Source organism: Mchenga conophoros, linkage group LG14, assembly GCF_057382185.1.
Source record: "Mchenga conophoros isolate Kocher_MC1m ecotype Shallow Benthic linkage group LG14, M_conophoros_male_GT1.1, whole genome shotgun sequence".
NCBI lineage: Eukaryota > Metazoa > Chordata > Actinopteri > Cichliformes > Cichlidae > Mchenga > Mchenga conophoros.
The window spans coordinates 18,199,410-18,222,956 of record NC_140539.1 but is presented as its reverse complement, the minus strand read 5'-3'; the positions used below and the strand labels follow the sequence as shown (position 1 = coordinate 18,222,956).

General features: G+C 40.9%; 1 protein-coding gene across 2 annotated transcripts in view; it reads right to left on the bottom strand.

The window, feature by feature from the left end:
* The window catches only part of LOC146559577 (von Willebrand factor A domain-containing protein 5A-like), a 40,398-nt gene extending 17,067 nt beyond the window's left edge, over positions 1-23,331 (bottom strand). For both annotated transcript variants that reach the window (XM_085245662.1, XM_085245663.1), the window contains exons 1-13: positions 23,208-23,331; positions 10,067-10,114; positions 9,247-9,449; positions 8,929-9,151; positions 8,632-8,798; positions 8,443-8,557; positions 8,180-8,355; positions 7,989-8,077; positions 7,756-7,900; positions 6,497-6,576; positions 6,292-6,406; positions 1,537-1,695; positions 1,348-1,451 (exon numbers count right to left, since the gene is read on the bottom strand). In XM_085245662.1, the coding sequence (XP_085101788.1) occupies positions 1,348-1,451; positions 1,537-1,695; positions 6,292-6,406; positions 6,497-6,576; positions 7,756-7,900; positions 7,989-8,077; positions 8,180-8,355; positions 8,443-8,557; positions 8,632-8,798; positions 8,929-9,151; positions 9,247-9,449; positions 10,067-10,109 (1,619 nt within the window). In that variant the 5' untranslated portion in view covers positions 10,110-10,114; positions 23,208-23,331. The remainder of the gene's footprint in view (positions 1-1,347; positions 1,452-1,536; positions 1,696-6,291; positions 6,407-6,496; positions 6,577-7,755; positions 7,901-7,988; positions 8,078-8,179; positions 8,356-8,442; positions 8,558-8,631; positions 8,799-8,928; positions 9,152-9,246; positions 9,450-10,066; positions 10,115-23,207) is intronic.
* Positions 23,332-23,547: the final 216 nt, after the last annotated feature.

Genomic DNA, 23,547 nt, shown 5'->3' with positions numbered 1-23,547 from the left:
CACTGTCTCAGCTGAACTCTGGACATGCATACATATACTGATACTGATAAGCACTCACTATCACCCTCCCTATCCAACGCCACCTCCAACGCTTACCTCCCCCATGATGTGGACAGCTGGAGGCACAGTCGAAGATTGCAGCGGTCCCAGATCAGATGTACACACTGGAACACTTTCCCATGTTGCTTGTCTGTGTTTATTGTGTTATGGTGTGTTGATACCTGTGCATTCCTGTATTATCCTTTTGTGTTGCACATTTCAATGTTTTTTTCCTCGCTACCTGGCCTGACCTGTCTCCCCAATGTGATGTTTGTATTGTATGTACGGTTAGCAAGGTCTGTCATCTTGGTTGTGGGTTAAAGACCTGCAACTGACAAATAAAGGCTATCTCATAACATCAGTTTAGTCTGAATTTAGAAGCAGGAAATTAGAGTTCACCGAGGTCTTGATGTCTTAAAGACATGACTGTAGTTTGATCTATTGATTTGTGTCACTGGGCTTCATGGAGACAATGTTAAGAAAGCAAAATGAAATTTTAAGATTTTTAAAGAGAATCTGATAAACATGGATAACAGTGTGTCGAACTTACTGTAAAATGTAGGTGTTATTTTGCTATTTAAGTCCAAAAATGCTTTTAAAAGATAAAGAAGCAGTATTGCCAGTGGCTATAATTTCAAGATCTATTATGGAATAAAGTTACCACTTACCTTTGTGCTATATTTTCTCTTTATATCACTCACATTGACAGAGGATGGTGACCAATAGTCCAGACAGATGTGCTGCGTCTTTCTCTACTTAACCCCAGTTATCAGGCTAAAGGAGTCGAAACAGCATCTTGCATAGATTCCTTTTTGCTTCTGACAGATTTGCCTCTAAAGGTCAGACAGACTATGTTTTCTTCTCTAAACAAACACTATGACTGTCACGCTTTACAAAAAGAGGCACTGAGGGCACAAATTAGTTGCTGTTGGAGAGGTACCTGTGTGGGTCAAGCTGTGTGCTCTTCATGTACTTTACAGTAAAAATGGCAGATTGTTGCACAGTAGTTTTTTCACTTGAGGTCAAGAAATGGCTTCTTGATTTCCCAGAAACTGCAGACTGAGATTCCTCTGTCATGTCTAAATGTTTGTGATCAGTATTCATATACTATTAGATATTATGATACCCCTAATCCAAGAAAATAAGATTAGAAAAAGTGAAACATGTTTAAAACTAGACAAACACCATTAGGTCTGTGTATTATTAACTGTTTTCTAGTAAGTAGAGTTATGTTTCTGAAAATATTGTTTTAAATTCAACAATCGCATTTCAAAACAGAAGTGTGCCGTTTGTGTTAAACTGTTTTACCCAGTGTCCTCTGCAGGGCTGAGACTGAAGTGCAGCTGGTTCTCAGAGGGATGACCTGCCAGGCTGTACTTCACCGTCACACAGCCCTCTGCTGACTCTGAGCTCTGACACAGAATCACAGGGTTAGAAGTCACGTTAATTACTGTCATCAAATACCTAAACAACAACATGAGAAGGTGCTGCTCTTACCTGTCCACTGAGCTGGGCATAAATCAGTGACCTCTGACCCTGGAAAAGTGCTGTGATTGGTGGAGAGAGGACAGTGACAGACACTTCCTTTGGTAAATCCCATGTGACTGAGATGTCGACCACAGCCGGCTGCAGAGCAAATCGCAGCGACTGCATCACCTGAAAAATAAAGAAAAACTCTCCAAATTTGCTGCTTCAATGTTTAACTTGACATGCTTGACTGCTCTTGCTCTTGACGAAGGCGGTCGCACTTTTCTCCTTTACTCCTCTCCCTTAGCTTCCCTGCTTAGCCTCTTATGTCCTTGTCTAGTCTCGTGTTTTTTGTGTTACTTTTCCCTGGAACATTCTCTCACAGTCTGTTCTCTAAAACCTAAAAGAGGAATTATGAATTGGATCAACTGGTCCCGAAATGCAATTGACACCCCTTTCTCAATGAGAAGTCTGGGCTTGGGTGAGCCTGAGTGCTGAAGATATCTACCTATTCGGAACCATGGTAACAGGGTTCTGGCTGATCGGAGCTGGCTTGGCCCTGGCTTATCGAAGAATTAAGAAAGCAGAACCGGCTGTTCAAACCCCCGCAAGGCTGCCTGCTGGGAGAGGCGTGAGTTTCTCAAAATGGGCTCATTGAGTCAGCACGGATAAGATCTTGGAGAGGCTACGGCTGCTGTGAATACTCAGAATAAGATCTCTGACTGCAGACTGGATACATCTCGGAAGGGCTAGCTCGGAATAACATCTCTGGGCGGAAATTGGATGACATCTCGGGGAGGCACACTGCCGTGAGTTCTCAGAAATCGGCTCCTTGAGCACAAGAAATGACAACATCACAGAACGCAAGTATGGCGAAGCTCGCGGCTCTCCAACAAGAGATTGAGAGACCAGTGTTGGACTGTAGAACTGCTTTGAAATTCATATGAGCTGTTGGCACTAAAGTAAAAAGCACCATCACTTCATGCGGATAGCCCCTTTGGCGCCAGCTGCGGTCTCAAGGCTGGAGCTGAACAACAACACCCTGATAACAACTGTGTTTAGTCTGTTCCTTCCCATTCCATGCAAGGCCACCTGGGTTGGCTGGAAGCTGTTTACTTAGCCTAGCAGGGCGAAGGACACTGTCTCAGCTGAACTATGGACACGCACACACATACATATACACTGATATGCACAAACTCATCCCCCCTCCCTTTCCAAACGCCTTCGACGCTTATTCCCTTCTGATGCTGCACCCTTTACCCACCCCTGTTGCTTGTCATGTGTTTCTTTGGTGTATTAAGAGTTTTTTCATGTGCTATGTGCAGTGGTGTTTTTTTCTGTTCTCAAACTGATCTCCTTGTTGGAGCTCAGTCTGGGGGAGTTATTTTTCTCCTTATCTTTCCTCATGTGGTGCATTTTCCATTGTTATACCTCTCTGACCTGTCTTCCCCATGTGATGGTTTGTGTAATGTATGTATGGTCGGAGGGTAAGATGGCGCCGCCATTGCATGCAATAGGTCGGCAGCCTTATCAAATTTCCCCTTGTGGGACTAAAGGTATATCAAATCAATTCAATTACTTTTATTCTATATGTATAGAACTTCAGTTTTTGATTAACAACCACATATTAAATATTAGTATGCATGTCTGAACATACACATAAATAGACACATAATCAACCTTACAGTCAAACATTTATTCCAACATACAAACTATGGCCCAAAATAGAGAGGAAAAGATTAAGGGAAAGTTAACCAATAAAAATGTGCTTTCATCAGTCGTTTAAAACAATTACAAAAATTCCAGATAAGCTGAAGAGTATTCCAGGGTTTGGGCACCACGACCTCAAAAGCATGATCACCTCAAAGTCAGAGGGGAAAAAAAAAACAAAAAAAAAAAACAAAACCTATATGGCCCAGAAATGATCTGCTGTGTATCACATCTTTGGAAAGCTGAGTTCAGTTTCTGAACCTGATTACTTCCACACCTGTTCTTAATGACGAAATCACTTAAATAGGAGCTGCATGACAAAGTGGAGTAGGCCAAAAGATCTTCAAAAGCCAGACATCAAGCTGTGATCCAAGGAAATTCAGGGACATATGAGAAACAAAGTAATTAGATCTGTCAGTGTTGAAAGCCATTTGTAAAGCTGTGGGACTCCAGCGAACCACAGTAAAAGCCATTATCCACAAATGGCAATAACACGGGACACTGGTGAACATTGATAGCAACAAATATTTCTGGCACAACTTCACCAACTTCCAAAGTGCATGGAGAAGACAAAGATCTGATGACACCGAGACTCCAGCGACGCTTAAGATTCTAGGGAGCAACTTTATTAAGTGAACAACGCGTTTTGTCTTGTGGCCTTCATCAGGGTTGTTGCAAAATGTCCAACAGTTAATGTTTAAAGAAAAAAAAAAAAAGGAAACAGAAAAAGAGAATTTCCAAGTGGACCAATTACAACTCAAGAAATAAACCAGCTGACCAATTGACATTAACGAGGTGGTATTGGTTCATTGGTTAAGCTACAGCCAAAATAGATTCTAGACTAAACCACTACAAGGGAAGGGGGGGGGGGGGAATCCCAACATTTCCTAACATAATACATAATCAATATTGCACAGAAAAATGCAAATAACTTAATATAAAAAAATACAAATTAAAAGCTAATATGAGTACAGGAACATTAAAAGAGTGCAAAGATGCAAAAATCTAGTTAAAAACATAGAAACATAGTTGCTGCTAAGGGTGGCCCAACCAGTTATCACAATCATTTTTATCACACAGGGCGATGTAGGTTTGGACTTTTTCCCCCTTTAATATAAAACTGGTTAATTTAGAAACTTCATTTTGTGTTTACTTGTGTTATCTTTGTCTAATATTCAATTTTTTTTGATGATCTGACATATTTAAGTGTGACAAATAGACAAATATAAAATAAGGGGGAAAACACATTTTCACACCACTACATTGATTAATATGAATTTGTTGAATAAATATGCAGAAAATCATTTGCCAGCAGTACCAGTGATGCCATCTAGTTTTGTATTCTGGTGATAAGAGTAGCATGATCAGTGGTATCAAAGACTGTAGATAAGTCAAGCACAACTAACATGAAATATTTTCTCTTATCCGAGTGCATAACAATACCATTAGTAGGGATGGGTATCGTTTAGGTTTTATCCGATACCGGTGCCAAATCGGTACTTTTGAAACGGTGCCGGTGCTTAAACGGTGCTCGAATCGGTGCTTAAAGAATGGAGAACACAAACTTTGTCCAAAAACCTCTCACGTTCAGCTGGTTTTTTTTGTAAAAAGATAACAATGTTAGCCTTTTCTGCAGCTATATGGCATATATGGTATCACTCTTGGCTGGAAGCAGTGCTTAAACAATGGAAAAAACACAAACTTTGTCCAAAAACCTCTCATGTTTAACTGTTTCCCACTTTTTCTTTGGTCATTTTAGCCTTTTTGGCCAGGGTGAAGGGAGTATCTACCATCAAACAAGAAGACAGCTGCATGTAGCTATGATGATGTTTGCTAGTTCACCTTACATGCATTAATGTAATAACATGGTTAGCCTACTCAACGTAAATTACACACGAACAACATGAAGCTACTCATGCAGAGAAGAACGGCTGCTGCTGCATCATCATCTGTCATCATTTCTGCTACACTGGCAGGGCTAGGGGCCAGGACTCTATTCTTCGGGTTTTTGGGGGATGTTGCATAACAGCCAACCCACCCGCAGTAGATGCGCTCGGTTTGAGGTCTCGCAGCAAGCTATCAAATACAGCGCATTTCTGGGCTTTTAAAAAAACCGCTATGCATCGCCAGGTGTTTCATCGGATTCGAGGTGTTACCTCCTTTGACAGTATCACAGTATCAGCTTAAAGCACTTGTTGCAGGCTGCTGAGTTTGCATATTTTGCTGTGAAGTACAGCCAGACTTTTGACCGCTTCGCCTTGGACATTTTAATCTGTAGCTCTGCTCTAAAAGAACGCACGTACTTGGACCCGCCTACTATTCTCGGAAACGTAAAATGATTGGCTAGAAGTGTATCACAGCTCAGGAAAAAAAGCACCGAAATAAAGCACCGAAATGTGCGCTGCTTTTCGGTCTGGTTACTACCGTTTATGTCAGAACCGGTGCCATCATGGCACCGGACACCGGTACCCATCCCTAACCATTAGCATTTTTTTTTTAATAAAGTTGTTTCAGTGCTGTGGTTTTGAGAAGCAACAACTTTCTTGAAGACTTTGGAAATTGGCCCATAATGACCTAAAACAGTGGAATCTAAGGAGGGATGTTTTCCCTAGAGGAAAGACGCTGGGTAAGATAAATGGAATGATTTATAATAGAGAAAAGCCAAGGACAGATGACAAGTAGAACCTGCTAATGAATTTAGGACAGACAATGTCCACTGGGCAGGAAAACGTGTGCAATAATGGGACGTATGGGACAAAAGTGGGTGAAATAATGTCAAGGAGATATGTTGAGAAAATTAGTTTAAACTCTAAGAAGAGAACTGATCAAGAGATTTGAGTCAGTTGAAGACACACAGACTTGATGCAGTCACTGGAATACATGGCAGGGAAAGCAGATTGAGGAAGATTAAGGAATCTGCTGATGGTGTCAAACAAAAATATTGGATTAAGTTTATTACCATTAGTCAAACCAGCAAAATAAGATGTAATATCTTTTATAAGTTGGTGAAGTATGTTTAGTAAGTCCTTCATATAGTGTTATTATCCTACTTCATAATTGTGTTAAATGTCTTACTTTTGGTTGCATCCTGTCAGTCCCTGTGATGAACTGAGCATGACCTCCTCCTTCTTTGGCCATCCCATTGATGAGAGCAGAGCTGGCCCCTTCCCCAATCCCAAAAGAGAAACACCTGCAATACAACAGTTTTCTCTGAGTACACAGTGGACATGTTGGACATTCTGGGAATTGTGTAGATATGGTTGTGTTTTTGTGGTTTCACCTGTGAGAACCTGAGTTCTTTTTCACCAGATCTATCACTTCTTTGGTGTTCCCCACCTCTCCATCAGTAAAGACAAACAACTAGAGAGGAGAGTTGGCACAAAAGGACATAACATCAGACCCACAAACACACAACTTGTTCTGAGAGCCGAGTTAGGTTTCAGATATGGTAATTGGACTGAATCTTATTAGAGTTTTTTTTTTGTTGCCCGTCCCGTTTGATTCTTTAGCCATCAGAATTGTTGTCTGAAGGCCAACAAAGATGCCCAACGGATTTATCCAAGTGGATCATCACGGCTTTGCCGTATTGGTCCATTTGATCAACCTTTGTTGTTATTATTTATTTTATTTTCAGTTGTTACAGATGGGACAGACATGGCTGGGGTATAGGAAAGGGAGAAAGAAAGAGGAAGGAAAAGAAAAACAGAGGGGAAGAGGGACAGTGAGAAAGGGCACGTAAAAAAGAAAAAAAAATCTCCTGGATCACCTGTTGAGAGAAAATAAAAAAAAATAAAAAAATAAAAAAAGAGAGAGAGCGCAACATAATAAACACAACACCATCGCTTTAGTCTAGCTAAGTGTAAATAACAGTAAATACTAAATATTGAATGTTGTTGTGCAACACGCAGGACCGACAGTGCACAATGTGCTTTGAGGTAGCAGCCAAGAAAGGTGTAGCTTGTGTCTGTGAACAGTTGAACACCCCTGTGCACACCTGTGTGAATGGGCGCGCTTGTGTTCAAAAGGTTTCGCCATGTAACGATCTGCTAGAGGGTGTAGGGAGCCATAGCCCCGTCCCCCAGGGCATGAAGCAGGCATGGAGAAGAGTGCTTTTTTTTTTTTTTTAAGTGATTTTTCTACTCTGCTTGAGAACTTAACTCTTCATACAACATGTCTCTTTCACATATTCACAAAAATGGGTGAATACAAACACTTTGTTCTATGTCAAAGCACTTTTCTCTAGCTAACGTTTCTAAAGTCTCCAGTAAATGAATGTAAGCCAGTGTCTGTGTTACCTGTCTAAGCTGACTGGGAATGCAGGGCTGGTTGTAAGTACGTTTGAAGGGCTCCAGGATCTTTTTCTATATTCAAGCACTTTCTATCAAGCATTTACTCGCACACATACTCACTCTGCATCATGTGCATTGGGGCTCAAGAACACACTGGTGTGCAGCCAGTGATCGAACCACCAACATTATTATGAGCAGATCATCCCCAACATGAGCCATAACCAGGAAGGTGTCAGACTGTGTGTGTTACCTGTCTTGGCTGATTGGGAATGCAGGGCTGGCTGTAAATATGTTTGAGGGGCTGCAGGATCTCAGTTCCTCCAAGATTAGCCTCCATCTGCTCAACTTTCTTCAGAGCCTCCTCCATGGTCTGCTGGCTGTACTCCACACTCTTACTGCCATCACATAAACACATGACCGAAACATCCATTCAGATATTAAAGAGGCCCTTTCTTGGGGTGACCGATATGAGGGGAGACTCACGGGAAGATGTGTTCATATCCAGACCCAAAACTGTAAATGTTGAAATAGCAGCCCATTGGTAAGCTCTTCAACAGGAGCAGCAGAGTATCCTTAAGAGAACAGGATTGTGAGGGATGGAAAATATGGTGAGCCCACTATGTGAGAGGAACACTATGACAGATTTTCTGACTGTAATAACTTAATACAGATACCCTGGCACTGCTGATGCGAGTTTCCTGCTGCTTGCTGTTTGTGATAGGACAGCCCATACTTCCAGATCGATCCATTAAGAACACAAACTCTCCACATGAAGCCATTGAAGACATCACAGACTGGGGGAACTCAGGGTACAGACTCACCATCACCACTGAATCACCCATCAGAGAGCCTGAAAAATAAACAAATTTTAAAAATTACCTAAATTTGCTTTTCATTGTTTGTTCAAAAACCAACTACTCCTATCATTTCCACTCACCCGGCTCAGCAGAGGCCTGTCCTGCCTCCACCACAGCGGTGGGCTGGTGAGCATCTTTGTAATAAATCAGCAGTTCAACATCTCTGTCAAACTTGTGTCCTGCAGCCAGCTTGACCTGCACACCACAAACACATTCATATTTAATTCTCAGTAATAAGTACAGAGCAGACACAGCAGCACTCTACCTACCGTGGCCTGGGTTTGATCAGTGTTGAGGTACTGGAGAGGGTCCAGGGAACAGTTGGACTCTACTTTAGAGATTGGATGAGGAGAGGACACTCGGGCAGAGAAAGACAGACTGTAGGGCACCAGAGAGGCTGGAACAGAAGTCACCTGGACTCCTGCACCTTCACTACCTGTACTTGACATTAGAGATAGTTGCAAATCACTGTGGTACATTTTTACTGGGACTCATGCTTGTTACAAGCATGATTGTTTTGTGATAAATATTTAACTAAATTAATAAGTGTTGGATGATTTTCTTACCCTGAGGCTGGTATCGAGGGTTGAGCACAGCAGGCAGACAGAACCTCAGACCATCATCAGCCTGCACAGACAGCTCAGTCACGTACTCTAACCTGATGGAGGCACTCTCTCCTGGAGGCAGACTGCCCACACTCAGAGAGAATATATCTGGACTCTGATCACTCTCCTCCAATAGGAAGGCCTGCTGACCAGAGCTCAGAGCATCATCATACTCCTCACGAGCCTGAAGGACAGGTGACACATGTCAGTGACATTCACTGTGTTTATTGTTATTTTGAATCTTACTTATAATCAGGTTATATTTACTGTCCAGCTCACCTTCTGTTTCTCCTTCACCTCAGCTACAATCTGTGTCTGTCCGATCTTAGCACTGAAATGACAGACAGCAGCATCTCCAGGCAGAGGGAAGACAAAAACAGCCTCTAATGGTTTGTCCTCCTTATTCTCGTAGTTCAGAGTGGAGACCACTGTAGCCACATGGTCCCTCACCTCCAGCTCCACCTCAATGCTCTTCAGAGGAACTAAAAGAAACAGAACAATCATAAATACATAAACCATACACGTTTTAAAAATGGTTGTTTCTTGTGTTACATTTCAGCCACACAAAAGTTAGCCATTAAACCAAGCTGGTACTTAAACATGACTGTCCAACAGTGTTGCAAAGTTTGTTTGTTTATTTATATTATTATTCATTTATTTATTTTTGTTTGTTTCTTGTATCCATCATTTTTCTTCTGTGCTTTTGTATCACAAGGATATACTCTGCATCAATCGTAGCCATATGCAGCAGTACACTACTGTCCAAGATGCATATGATCAACTTCACAGAGTAAGCTTGATGCCATCCAGAACTTTTCACCAGTGGGTGTGGGAGAAGCACAACATTTTCTTATGTATACTTTGGTCAGCAGAAGGTGAAAATGGCCATGAACCTCAATGCAATTTTCATGTTGATAACCTAAAGAGCAAATGACCATCCAGCTATTGAAATCGGTTTGTTGAGTATTGTCTCAGTCATGGGGAAATAATCATTTATTATTATGAGCCACTACAAATAAAAAAGTCATTACATTTGAATTTTAGATGAATGAAAAGAGGCTGGAGAGTAAACAGAAGCCCCTTTACTTTCTGTCAGTACCTGGTTCCTTCTGGAGAGTTAGCAGACCACAGCAGTTCATCATTGTACCTGTGAAACAGAAACATCTGAGGACTTAGTGTTGAAATAACATTCATAGGTGCTCTACATTTCAGACATTCTTTAGCTATCTATCTATGTAAAAAAAAAAAATATTTCCAAATTAATCTTATCAGATAATGTTGTGGTTATGACTATCACAAATTTTGATGATCGGACTTCCAGTATTATAATTGTTTTAATACTTATTGGTTGAGGGTTAAAATGTTCACTTAATGTTCCACTGGTGACTATAATAAACAACGACAGCAGGACCTCCTCTCAAAAATCCAAGTTTGAACCAACCATTACTTTCACTCTTGTTATCTTCTTCCTGTGATCGACCTCACCGAGTTTAAAAACAGCATGAATATCTCAGATTTAATGGTTAATTGTAGCCACACAGACTTTGCTTATGGAATCACATCATATACATATAAATCATTGTGAAAGCATCTATATTACTACCCTAAGGTTGTCATGTAAGCATACAGAAATCTGATGTTGCACATAATGTACAAAATATCATTCATTTTGCAAAGTTATAAAACATGTTAATTAATTGTAAAACAAAAATGTTTATTTTTCTGTTGCTTGCACTTTTATTCAATGTAGTTTACTCAAAAGCTTATTTACTATCATCTGAACACAAAGTGTTAGGGTCCCTGGGTCGTTGACCCAGTGTTTTGTGTTTTTGGTTCTTTGATTTTGTTATTGCATTATATTCTAGCTTTGCTTTATGGGTTTTAGGATCATTCTTAGTTTAGGTTCTCTGGGTGGGGTTTGGTTAGAGTTTTAGTGTTCTGGTTTTCTGTCTGTGTTCCATAGTTGCCGTCTCCCCTGTCTGCTGTATCCCCACATCCAGTCAGTGTCTGTGTCTGCCCTGGTCCCACGTCTCTGTTCCCTTTGTTATAGTGCCTGCCTGTGAGTCTGTGTTATGTTTCCTGTTTTACTTTGAAAGTCCATATCTGATGTTAATGTGTCTGGTTTTGCTTCCCCTTGTCTCGTTAGGCCTGATTTGCCCCAGCTGTGTTTCCCTCCTGTTACCCATTCCCTGATTGCTCCCTCTGTGTATTTAAGCCCCGTGTTTCTTTGTGTCTGTGTTGTGATCTACTCTCATTTATGCTGTGTGTTCTGTCTGCCTGGTCATGTAAGTTTATTTGGCTTTTGGTTATGTTTTTGCCACTTTTTGCCATCCAGCGATAAAAGCTAGTGATGGTGAGATGAAGCCTCATGATGAACTGAAGCTTCCCATCCAACTGGTCGACTCATGGTTCGAAGCATTGTGATGATTCATTTGCTCTACTGCGCCATCAAGTGGACAATTCAAGTGAAACGGGCTCAATGATTATAATGATGTGATGTGTAAACCGCTAAACCGAATAAATAAATTGTTTTTCATGGTTATTTATCCCGAATATTGTCTCAGTATGTCTGATACAAAAGAGAAAGTGGAAACTATCAGTACACAGTTTTTGGGATGATTGTGTAACTGCGTAATCATTCTTATGTACATCTCAATAATGACACAAACTAGTGTGTGGCACTTCAAGTTGAATGAATAAAGGAATTACTATTGTTCATGACACCAATAACTGAACTCTAAATATTAGTTATATTTAATATTATACTAATTTTATATTATATTAATTTAATTAATATTTGTGTATAATAAATTGGCAGCTTAACACAGGAATGTACATGGAAACAAAAAGGGAGGGAGTTGTGATGTGAATGTGCTTGTATAACAGTGCTCATGACACTAGGGAAAAGTTTTCATTTGTTTTTATTCAAAAATAGCAGCTTTCCCACAGTGCTGGGCTTAAGACGGTTCCTCTTTTTTGAGAGGATTTCTCCTGCTTTTGAAAATATCCTCTCACAGGGCACAGATGAAGCAGGGGTTGCAAGAAAAACTACAGCAAGTTTATACAAGTTTGGATAAAGAAATTTGTGTCCAGTACTCCAGTAGCTATGTAACACGTACGTAATCCAATTCCACAACACGATGTGATGAGGGAATCAGCTGTGTTTTGCTGCCCATTTTATTTCGAATCTGGCGCGAACCGGTGAACCAGTTCCTGAATCAGTCACGTGGTACGGACTGCCCGCGAGGCCTCGAACGTCACTGCATACGTAATCAACGCAAGCCTCGATACGCGCTTCAGAAAAACGCCCCCGCGATTACCCGATTCGAAGCTTCGACACACAGGACACATCACTAATAGAAGCTGAGTTTTGAGCTACTTTCCGTCTCCGAGTGTCTGCACTTTGGGTCCTTCTACTTCCACTCCTGCCTGCACACAGCCTTAACCTGACACAAAGTGAGTTTTCCAGAATATCAAGTACATGTTATTTATGTTGCATTTATGACAAAATCTACCATTTGTTATTTTGATGCCACTATAAAAGAACTAAAGTATACACACAACCATCCAACCCAGAAATGCAATCTGTCCAGCATCTGTGGGGTTAGCCCTAAGACGTCCTCCTGGTACAATACAAACAAAGGCTGAAACAGGAAGTTCCGGTTCAGAGGAAGGTCGCGCGCTGGACGGATCAATCGGTGGCCGCGTTACAGGACGCACTCGATGACGCAGACTGGGGCATGTTCAGAAACAGCTCCGACGATGACGTCAACGTGTTTACGGAAGTGGTTGTGGGATTCATCGGGAAACTAGCGGATGATACCGTGGAGACAAAGACTATCACAACGTTTCCCAACCAGAAGCCGTGGGTGGATAAAACCATCCGCGACGCTCTGAGATCCCGCACCGCTGCCTACAACACGGGACTCATGACGGGGGACATGGACCCGTACAAAGCCGCGTCATATAACGTGCGGAGGGCGGTGAAAGAGGAGAAGCAGCGCTACGGGAGGAAACTAGAGTCACAACTCCAACAGAGTGACTCTAGGAGCCTGTGGCGGGGACTAAGGACAATAACGGACTATAAAGCACCAACAACCGGTATGACGAACGCGGCCGTGACTCTGGCAGACGAGCTGAACACTTTCTATGCTCGCTTCGAGGCTGCAGCTAAGGTCTCCAACAATGCTAGTGTTAGCGGCGCTAACGGCTGCAGACAGGAAGATACTGCCAGCACCGGAAACGTGCTCGTCATCTCCGAGCATGAAGTAAGGAGAGCCTTCAAGAGAGTGAACACCAGGAAAGCAGCAGGACCAGACGGCATCCCAGGTCGTATCCTAAGAGACTGCGCATACAAGCTAGCTCCTGTGTTCACTGAGATATTCAACATCTCTTTATCTCAGTCGGTGATCCCCACATGCTTCAAAGAGTCCATCATTGTTCCTGTCCCGAAGAAACCCCACCCTGCTTCTCTCAATGACTATCGCCCTGTAGCCCTCACCTCAGTAGTGATGAAGTGCTTTGAACGCCTGGTCAGAGACTTCATCATTTCTTCACTACCAGACACACTGGACCCACTACAGTTCGCTTACCGTCCAAATCGTTCCACAGACGATGCCATCTCTCATCTCCTCCACACATCACTCACTCACTTGGACACTAGAAGGGGGAATTATGTTAAAATGCTCTTCATAGACTACAGCTCTGCATTTAACACCATAATTCCCTCCACACTCACCACCAAGCTGGAGCATCTGGGACTCAGCTCATCTATGTGTCAGTGGATCTCCAACTTCCTAACTGGCAGACCACAGGCAGTAAGGATGGGCGGACATGTCTCAGCCTCCACCACTCTCAGCACTGGAGCCCCCCAGGGGTGTGTTCTGAGCCCCCTGCTGTACTCTTTGTACACATATGACTGTGTGGCCACTACCAGCTCCACCACCATCATCAAGTTTGCTGACGACACCGTCGTGGTGGGCCTGATCTCTGATAACAACGAGACGGCCTACCTGAAGGAGATTAGGAATCTGGAGAACTGGTGCCAGAGGAACAACCTCCTTCTAAACGTCAGTAAGACAAAGGAGCTGATAGTGGACTTCAGCACTAAGCAGGAGAGGAACTACCAGACCCCCGTCATCAACGAGTGCCCAGTGGAGAGAGTGGACAGCTTCAAATACCTCGGAGTTCACATCACGCAGGACCTGTCATGGTCCTGTCACATCAACACCGTGGTGAAAAAGGCCCGACAGCGTCTCTACCACCTCAGACGCTTGAGAGACTTCCAACTGCCCTCCAAGGTGCTCAGGAACTTTTACTCCTGCACCATAGAGAGCATCCTGGCGGGAAACATCTTAACCTGGTTCGGGAACAGCACCATGCAGGACAGACGAGCTCTACAGAGGGTTGTGCGGTCAGCTGAGCGCACCATCCGCTCCGAGCTCCCTGACCTGCACTCAATCTACAGCAGGCGGTGCTGGACCAAGGCCAGGAAGATCGTGAAGGACCTCAGCCATCCCAACAACAGACTGTTCTCTCTGTTGAGGTCAGGAAAGCGATTCCGCTCCCTGAAGACCAACACAGAGAGACTGAGGAGGAGCTTCTTCCCGCAGGCGATACGGTCTCTCAATCACACCACCACACAGTACTGACCCACACATATGGTTCTTACACACACACTGGACTTTCTGGACTTTGGTTTTGCACAACACTGGTCACTATATTCTTCATTTCCGGTTAATACTTGTACAGCTGCTGTTATTGTGTATATATTTATTTATATTTAGATTTCTTCATACATTCTTATATAGTTCTATATTGTGTATTGTGTATTTTGTTGTACAGTTATTTTATTTTCAACTTTAATTTATATATTTATCTTATTCTTCCCAGTTAAATTTACCCTTCATTCTAATTTGTGTTGTACAGTTATTTCATTTTTAACCTTAATTTATATTTTATTCCTTCCTAGTTAAATTTACCCTTTTTAATTTTTCATATTTATTTCCTATCTTATTCATAGCCTTTTCCTTTTTTGTTCTCTTTAGGTCACGAGCAGTTGTCCAAGCATTTCACTACATATCGTACTGTGTATGACTGTGTACGTGACAAATAAAATTTGAATTTGAATTTGAATTTGGTAAGACATGCAGGAAATACCTCCTCTATGCATCCTGGAACAATGTACCATATTTTCTTCACCAGTTTTTCACACTGATATTGTGTGAGCATCAGTGCTTTGTTCTCGGTTCTAAAAGTCCAGGAAACTGCCCTGTTTGGCCTGTATGAATATTCATCCACATAGCCTCAACCAGTATTTTCTGAATGCCTCAAATTGTGGGAAAGTTCAGTTTATAAACAACACCAGATCATTTCAAGAACGATCAGAAATTCACCAGGAGCAGAGCAAACTAGCTGCTCGAAAACCAGCAGAGTCACATGACAACATAATAAGACTTTGGAAGTACAGGTTTCACACGTTTCTGCCTGAAAACACTGGATTTAATAGTTAGACTAATACATTTTTACATGACAAACACGATGCCTTCTTTTTCTCAGTCAATGTCGGCCCTGCGTTGTTTTGGTTTAGTCAACAAAATTTCTGAGAAGTTAGAGGGCAAGTAAAATTCAACACAATCACGCAATTATTCCATCATATTCCAAAATTCATTAAAAGCCATCCTTCACAGTTGACATGATACTTTCAACATATTTCTACTTTGGTTCACTTACTCTAGAAGTTGGATCTTAAACTGCTTAAACACCCAAGAAATTAAAGGACAACTACTCAACTGAAAAAACATTTCAAAGCAATGTGTCAACATCATGTTAAAAATGTATTTAAAATTATACATGACAGTTAAATTAAATTGGATTTTTCTTCTTGAACACTCACGTGTGCAGGTTTTTTTTTTTTTCCTCATTCCACTGCATAATTCTGGAGAAATTTAACGGACATTTCTGGTCTAATTCAACATATTCAATCAAATATAACATCACATAAAAAATTAATTAAAATCATCCTTGACATGAAATTCTCAGTTGATTACTCCTCTGGGTTACTCCGCTACATGTGTGCCAATTTTTGAATATGACACAGTCCTGATCAAAAGGTTAAGACCAATTGAAAAATGGCGGATAAATAACTAAAATATTTTTGATGGTGCAGGCACAGTTTAAAGTGGAGCTGGAGTCTGTTTACGCACCGAATGAGCAAAGAGGCAGAGCCATTAGTTGGGGGAGAAAGAGACTGACAAATGAAATATGACGGATGAAACGAAAAGAAAAATGCAATTTCTACTAGAAAACAGTGAGCAGCTCATTTTGATAGACACGTATTTTCTTTTTCTTTACGATATTTATTATTTCTCATTAATACGACAAAGTATTTCTTATCAGATTACTCAATGGAATAATCGATAGATTAATAATCTATAGTTACAGCCCTGGTTGAATTTGAGTAACTGTCTTTTAACTTCTCGGGAATTTTGCAGTTGATTGAGATGAAACTGAGTGTTGTTGCGGTCACATTGAAGATTCCATTGAATTGTGAAGTAAGAAGCACATTACCAGCGAAAGTGAAAAGAAAAATAAATGAAAACTTCACTGGGGAAAACAATGGTCCTGGAGCTTTATTTCTCTTAACTTCCTCTGTGCGTTTGTGTGGGTGTCTCGATTAGCGAACAAGAAGATATCCAACGCTTCACGGAAGGATAAGAGGCGGCTGGTTTCTATGGAACGCCAGGACTGCCATAATGAATTAATTAAATACACCATTAAATAATTAATTAAATGTGGCAATAATTAATTAAAATTGGAATTAATTAATTAAATAAATAGTTATGACACATGTAATTAATTAATTATTGACACATTTAATTAATTATTTATGTATTTCACATTTTAATTAATTATTGACACATTTAATTAATTATTGACACATTTAATTAATTATTTAATAATATATTTATTTATTTCATTTTGGCAGTCCTGGCGCCTGGCTCTCGTCATGAAATAATTTTATCTGTCAGCCTCACCCATCAAACTCAGGGGGCGGGGTTAACGCTGATCGAGTCAAAACCATTGCTTTGGCCTGGTGGCCATTGTTTCTAGCACACAACAACCGGCATGTGGAAGCTAACAGAACTGAGCTTTGAAAAACCCTGTTTGTGTGTTACCAAATACCGTTTTAATATTTTTTTAGCCGAGAATGTAGTGGTTTAATCTTCATGTGTCTGGTCGGTTTGTCAAGATACAGCCTCTTTGCAAAAGTGTTTCGATGATTTCGGAGATGTCTGCCCAGTCTCACGGCAAAGCGTGGGATAGACCCGCTCGCCTCGCAAGCAATCCCACCGACAAAGCGCAGGCCCCGGTACACAGCTGTAGTAACCCCCGCTGACTTCTTTTACTGAGGTTATATTTATCGATGTTTTATTTCCTGATGTTCTTATGTGTCCTACGTGTTTCAGTCGCCAATTCTGAATTATAACTAACATTAAAAACATGTTTAAGGAGGAGAGAGAGCAAATAAATCTGTTTAACATCTGATCTTTGGGTTTTTGTTCAGTAATCAGCGTGACCTGTGTATAAACACATAAAAGAGATAACGTTGGTGTTTCCGTCATGTAGTAACTGCTGGCTTTAACTGTACAAAGGTTGTTCGACACTATGAAACACATACAGACTTCATGATGTTCGGCTAATATTTTTATTGTGAATATTAATCATGCTGACCTCGCTCTGTACACCACGCAGCGAGGTCAGCATATCCACGATATCCTCAGCTCCATGAGTTAACACAAAGTTTCCCAGCTGACTATCTAACTGCCAACTATTCCAGAGACGTGAAAATATACAGCATAAAGAAAAGTGTAAGAGACTCAGCAGCAGATTAGAATAACAGTTATACATTTAATAAATCACCAAATGAATCCAAGAAACGAGCAAACCTGTTCCGACAATTTGAATTTGTATTCCCTCAGCTGCAGACTCGCTGCTGTTTAAATGTTTGAAAAGGAAGATTAGATATAAAAAACGTCAAACATAGACTCAGTCTGCCTTCACATTTGATATGAGGCCAGCACGTATAGTGGCCTCAGCAGGCTATTACTGAAATACACGTGCTATATCATAAACTATGATATAAACAGGGAGGTCCTATTAACATGTTTAGTTTTAAAGGACACCTTCCTGCCTTTAGTCTCATTCATGAGCAGTATTAGTTTTCTTCTAACATCCAGAAGTCTGCACAATGTGTTTCATAGTTTGTAACAAGCCTTTGACAGGTAAACATAACATGACCGAAAAAGCAAAAAAAAAAAAAAAAAAAAAGAGAGAGAGTGTTGACATAAGAAGAGAAAATGCTCTCAATTATGGAGACAGACAAATGGTTCATTTATGTTTGATGTGTGTTTATTCCTCCCTAAATATCGTCGGTGAAGTTCAATTCAATTCAATTCAATTCAATTCAATTCAATTTTATTTATATAGCGCCAAATCACAACAAAAGTCGCCTCAAGGCGCTTCATAGATACAGAGAAAAACCCAACAATCATATGACCCCCTATGAGCAAGCACTTTGGCGACAGTGGGAAGGAAAAACTCCCTTTTAACAGGAAGAAACCTCCGGCAGAACCAGGCTCAGGGAGGGGCGGCCATCTGCTGCGACCGGTTGGGGTGAGAGAAGGAAGACAGGATAAAGACATGCTGTGGAAGAGAGACAGAGGTTAATAATGCATGTCAGATTTTCCTGCGCATTTTTATACCTCTGCCAACAGAGAGAGAAAAAAAATCACATTCTAACAGACAGCTGGTGCTTAGAATACAGTTGAATAACTATTAAAAAACAGATGATATTTAGATGATAGTTCAGTCTAACACATGTGCCAGTGAACCATTAAACGTCTGTGAAACTATGCAGTTATGAAACGTAACTTTAACCTCAGCCAAACCGATTTGCTCAGTTGTAAATAAAACAGCGAAGTAAACGTGACCCGACAGACAGAACCTGAGTGAATGAAGTCCAGCGTTTAACCACTGAGAGCTAAAACTCAGCTGAGGTTTCAAAGCTGTGTGCCGGTGATTGGACATCAGCCGCTGATAAAGCTGGCTCGCCTATAAAGTGCTCTGTAAGGAAACGAGCTCCAGCAGCTCTGCGCTCGGGGAAAACACTATATTTCCTTATCTTGTGCAGAAAAATGCGCTGACATTGCTTTATATCGAGCACCGGCTGCCCAGTTAAACTGTGACTATCACCAGGAAACGTAGGCGTGTTTCTTGAATTAGCAGCAGGTGTTAAACAGCTGACAGATGAGGAGGAGGATGCATGCAGGTAAACTGAGGGTCTGTTGAGCTGATCGCTGGTTTCGTGAGAAAAATGTCAGCTCGTTCTTTATGTTACAGAAGCACAGAGACACAAGACCAGGCGGAAAGAGACGATCGTTCGGTGAAAATGAGAATCTGCGAATGCAACATGTGGAACACGGAGAGTGGAATATGTAAACAAACCGGTTAACGTAACCCCCTCGGTGCACTCTGCATGCTAACTGTTAGCAGAGCTAGTGAAATCTCTGAAAACATCTGAGCACTTTTGCAAACATGTTCTATGTTGACAACCTGACCAGACATACGTCGCGACATTCGCGGCTAAAACACTGTTAAAAGTGTAGCTGGTGACAGAAAAACGGGGTATTTTAAAACTACACCACCACCATTGCTGCTTGTGATTTGATCTGCATTCTGGGATAACTGGCTGCCCCAAGTCTACACAAGCAATCGATTTTCTAGGATCGACCTGTTTTGACTTACTTTGCACGGCAACCAATCAAATGTTAGAGAAGCTGCATGGGCAGCGTTAACCTGTCAAAGGCTTGTTACAAACTATGAAACACATTGTGCAGACTTCTGGATGTTAGAAGAAAACTAATACTGCTCATGAATGAGACTAAAGGCAGGAAGGTGTCCTTTAAAACTAAACATGTTAATAGGACCTCCCTGTTTATATCATAGTTTATGATATAGCACGTGTATTTCAGTAATAGCCTGCTGAGGCCACTATACGTGCTGGCCTCATATCAAATGTGAAGGCAGACTGAGTCTATGTTTGACGTTTTTTATATCTAATCTTCCTTTTCAAACATTTAAACAGCAGCGAGTCTGCAGCTGAGGGAATACAAATTCAAATTGTCGGAACAGGTTTGCTCGTTTCTTGGATTCATTTGGTGATTTATTAAATGTATAACTGTTATTCTAATCTGCTGCTGAGTCTCTTACACTTTTCTTTATGCTGTATATTTTCATGTCTCTGGAATAGTTGGAAGTTAGATAGTCAGCTGGGAAACTTTGTGTTAACTCATGGAGCTGAGGATATCGTGGATATGCTGACCTCGCTGCGTGGTGTACAGAGCGAGGTCAGCATGATTAATATTCACAATAAAAATATTAGCCGAACATCATGAAGTCTGTATGTGTTTCATAGTGTCGAACAACCTTTGTACAGTTAAAGCCAGCAGTTACTACATGACGGAAACACCAACGTTATCTCTTTTATGTGTTTATACACAGGTCACGCTGATTACTGAACAAAAACCCAAAGATCAGATGTTAAACAGATTTATTTGCTCTCTCTCCTCCTTAAACATGTTTTTAATGTTAGTTATAATTCAGAATTGGCGACTGAAACACGTAGGACACATAAGAACATCAGGAAATAAAACATCGATAAATATAACCTCAGTAAAAGAAGTCAGCGGGGGTTACTACAGCTGTGTACCGGGGCCTGCGCTTTGTCGGTGGGATTGCTTGCGAGGCGAGCGGGTCTATCCCACGCTTTGCCGTGAGACTGGGCAGACATCTCCGAAATCATCGAAACACTTTTGCAAAGAGGCTGTATCTTGACAAACCGACCAGACACATGAAGATTAAACCACTACATTCTTGGCTAAAAAAATATTAAAACGGTATTTGGTAACACACAAACAGGGTTTTTCAAAGCTCAGTTCTGTTAGCTTCCACATGCCGGTTGTTGTGTGCTAGAAACAATGGCCACCAGGCCAAAGCAATGGTTTTGACTCGATCAGCGTTAACCCCGCCCCCTGAGTTTGATGGGTGAGGCTGACAGATAAAATTATTTCATGATGAGAGCCAGGCGCCAGGACTGCCAAAATGAAATAAATAAATCATTAAATTATTAATTAAATGTGTCAATAATTAATTAAAATGTGAAATACATAAATAATTAATTAAATGTGTCAATAATTAATTAAAATGTGAAATACATAAATAATTAATTAAATGTGTCAATAATTAATTAATTACATGTGTCATAACTATTTATTTAATTAATTAATTCCAATTTTAATTAATTATTGCCACATTTAATTAATTATTTAATGGTGTATTTAATTAATTCATTATGGCAGTCCTGGCGTTCCACAGGCTGGTTTCACCCCAACGCACAAATGATGGTTCACTTGACCGCGGTTGTTCTGTGCGCGCTCATAAAAAAAAAAGGGGGTGGCTGGCGCTTTACTGCTCACGTGACACTTCTAATGGATTCCGCTCAATACATTAAGAGATTTAATCAGGTGAAGATGATTAAAAATCTATAGCGAACAGAATTTGATAGTGACACGAATACTTGGAAATAAAGAAATACTTCTTTGTGCAGAAAATTTCTTCTCATTTTACACACAATGTTGAAATCAAAATATTGAGTTTTTTTTTATTTTATTTTAATGCTGAGTGCGCTCTCAGTACTGCTGTTTATTTAACGCCACATCTGCATATTAGAACTCTGAAACATTAAACATTTTAACATTACTAACCTGTAGACGCTTCGATTTGTTAAGAAATCAAATCAATACATTTTAAATAGATCAATGAAATACTCAATTCAATCAATAAAATTGACCAAATTGATAATTCCATCCATCCGCTTCTCCTTTTCAGGGTCGCGGGGGGGGGCGCTGGAGCCTATCCCAGCTGTCATAGGGCGAGAAGCAGGGTACACCCTGGACAGGTCGCCAGTCTGTCGCAGGGCTAACACATAGGGACAGACAACCATTCACATTCACTCGCACATTCACACCTAGTGGCAATTTGGATTATGCAATTAACCTATCCCCACAAGCTGCATGTAAAGACATGTAGCTTGTGGGGATAGGACGGTGGGGGGAAGCCGGAGTTCCCGGAGAGAACCCACGCAAACACGGGGAGAACATGCAAACTCCACACAGAAAGACCCCGGCCTGATGGTGGAATTGAACTCAGGACCTTCTTGCTGTGCGGCAACAGTGCTAACCACCTTGCTTGATAATTGTGTTGATTAAATTAGTATTCTTGAGGGCGTTCTGTGTTAGCAGCAGAATTTAAAACTGCAACTCTGAACATAACCTGTTCCTTACCAACACAATAGAGTGCGTTATAAAGAGTGCATGCTTTAGGGGGTGGTTCTCTTTTGTTTCTATAGTCCTGTATGAGCTCTGCATTTTAAAGAAGAAAACACTGCATTAGTAATTTATCTGAATTCATTCAGCGATAATCCGCACACAAATAACAATGAATACCCCTTGTAGTTGTCAGCACAGGGTGTGCCTGTGACTCATCATGCAGGGCAGTTCGCAGGCTAAACTTACTTTGGTCAGCAATTAGAACCCGTTTAAGTTACTTAAAAATAAATATATCATTTATCCTTTAAATTATCTAAACATAATTTTAATGACTCGACACACGTATCGCAAAAATTGAATCTTGGCATCTACAAAGATTCGCATTAGATGCCACTAGAAACATCTGGATCACGTTACCACGCAGTGAAATGTTGGAAAACGCCATCAGAAAACACCAAAACCAGTTAAGCAGGAACACCGGGGACTTCTACGCTCTGATAACTTCCAGTCGGAGGCGTTTTCTGTGCAGACAATTAATGGCATCTCTTTGTTATTGTGACAGAGTGACTGTGCACCTACCTGCTAGTACGTGACACTTTCAGAATCTAAGGCAATAGTTCTTTTTCACTACACACAAAATTATGCAGTTTTGTGCCACTGAATAGTTTTGAAACTGCTTTGTCTGGGATCCGAAAACATTTGTTAAAAGGCAGTAATGAAAACTGAAAAAGCAACCAATGACGTGACAATGAACTGAGCGACAAACTCATAAAAAATGGAATTAGGTAAAATCAACACGTGAGATATGAAAATATGGCCGCTAGTGAAGAATGATGCGCAATAGAAGCTTACCTCTATTGATAGACGGGTGTATCCTGATAGGTTTACTGCACTCCTCTGTTCTTGTAGCAATGTTTACGCCACAAACAGCAGACTTTATTGAAAAAAGTCACTGCTACCGGGTACGTCCCATTTCCTTGTTTTTTCCACCAACCGATATGCACTGGGTGGGCGGAGCGTCAAATTGCAAAACATTTTTCCTTTGGATTATTTTTTTTAGAATTCCTTCTGTGGTTTACATTTTTACTTTGCAATAGCTCTGAAATCCTGAAAGGTCTCACGCTCACACTCTTACACTAAAAATAATTGTACTTCACGTGAAAGTCTTTGCTTATAATATATGGCATTATTG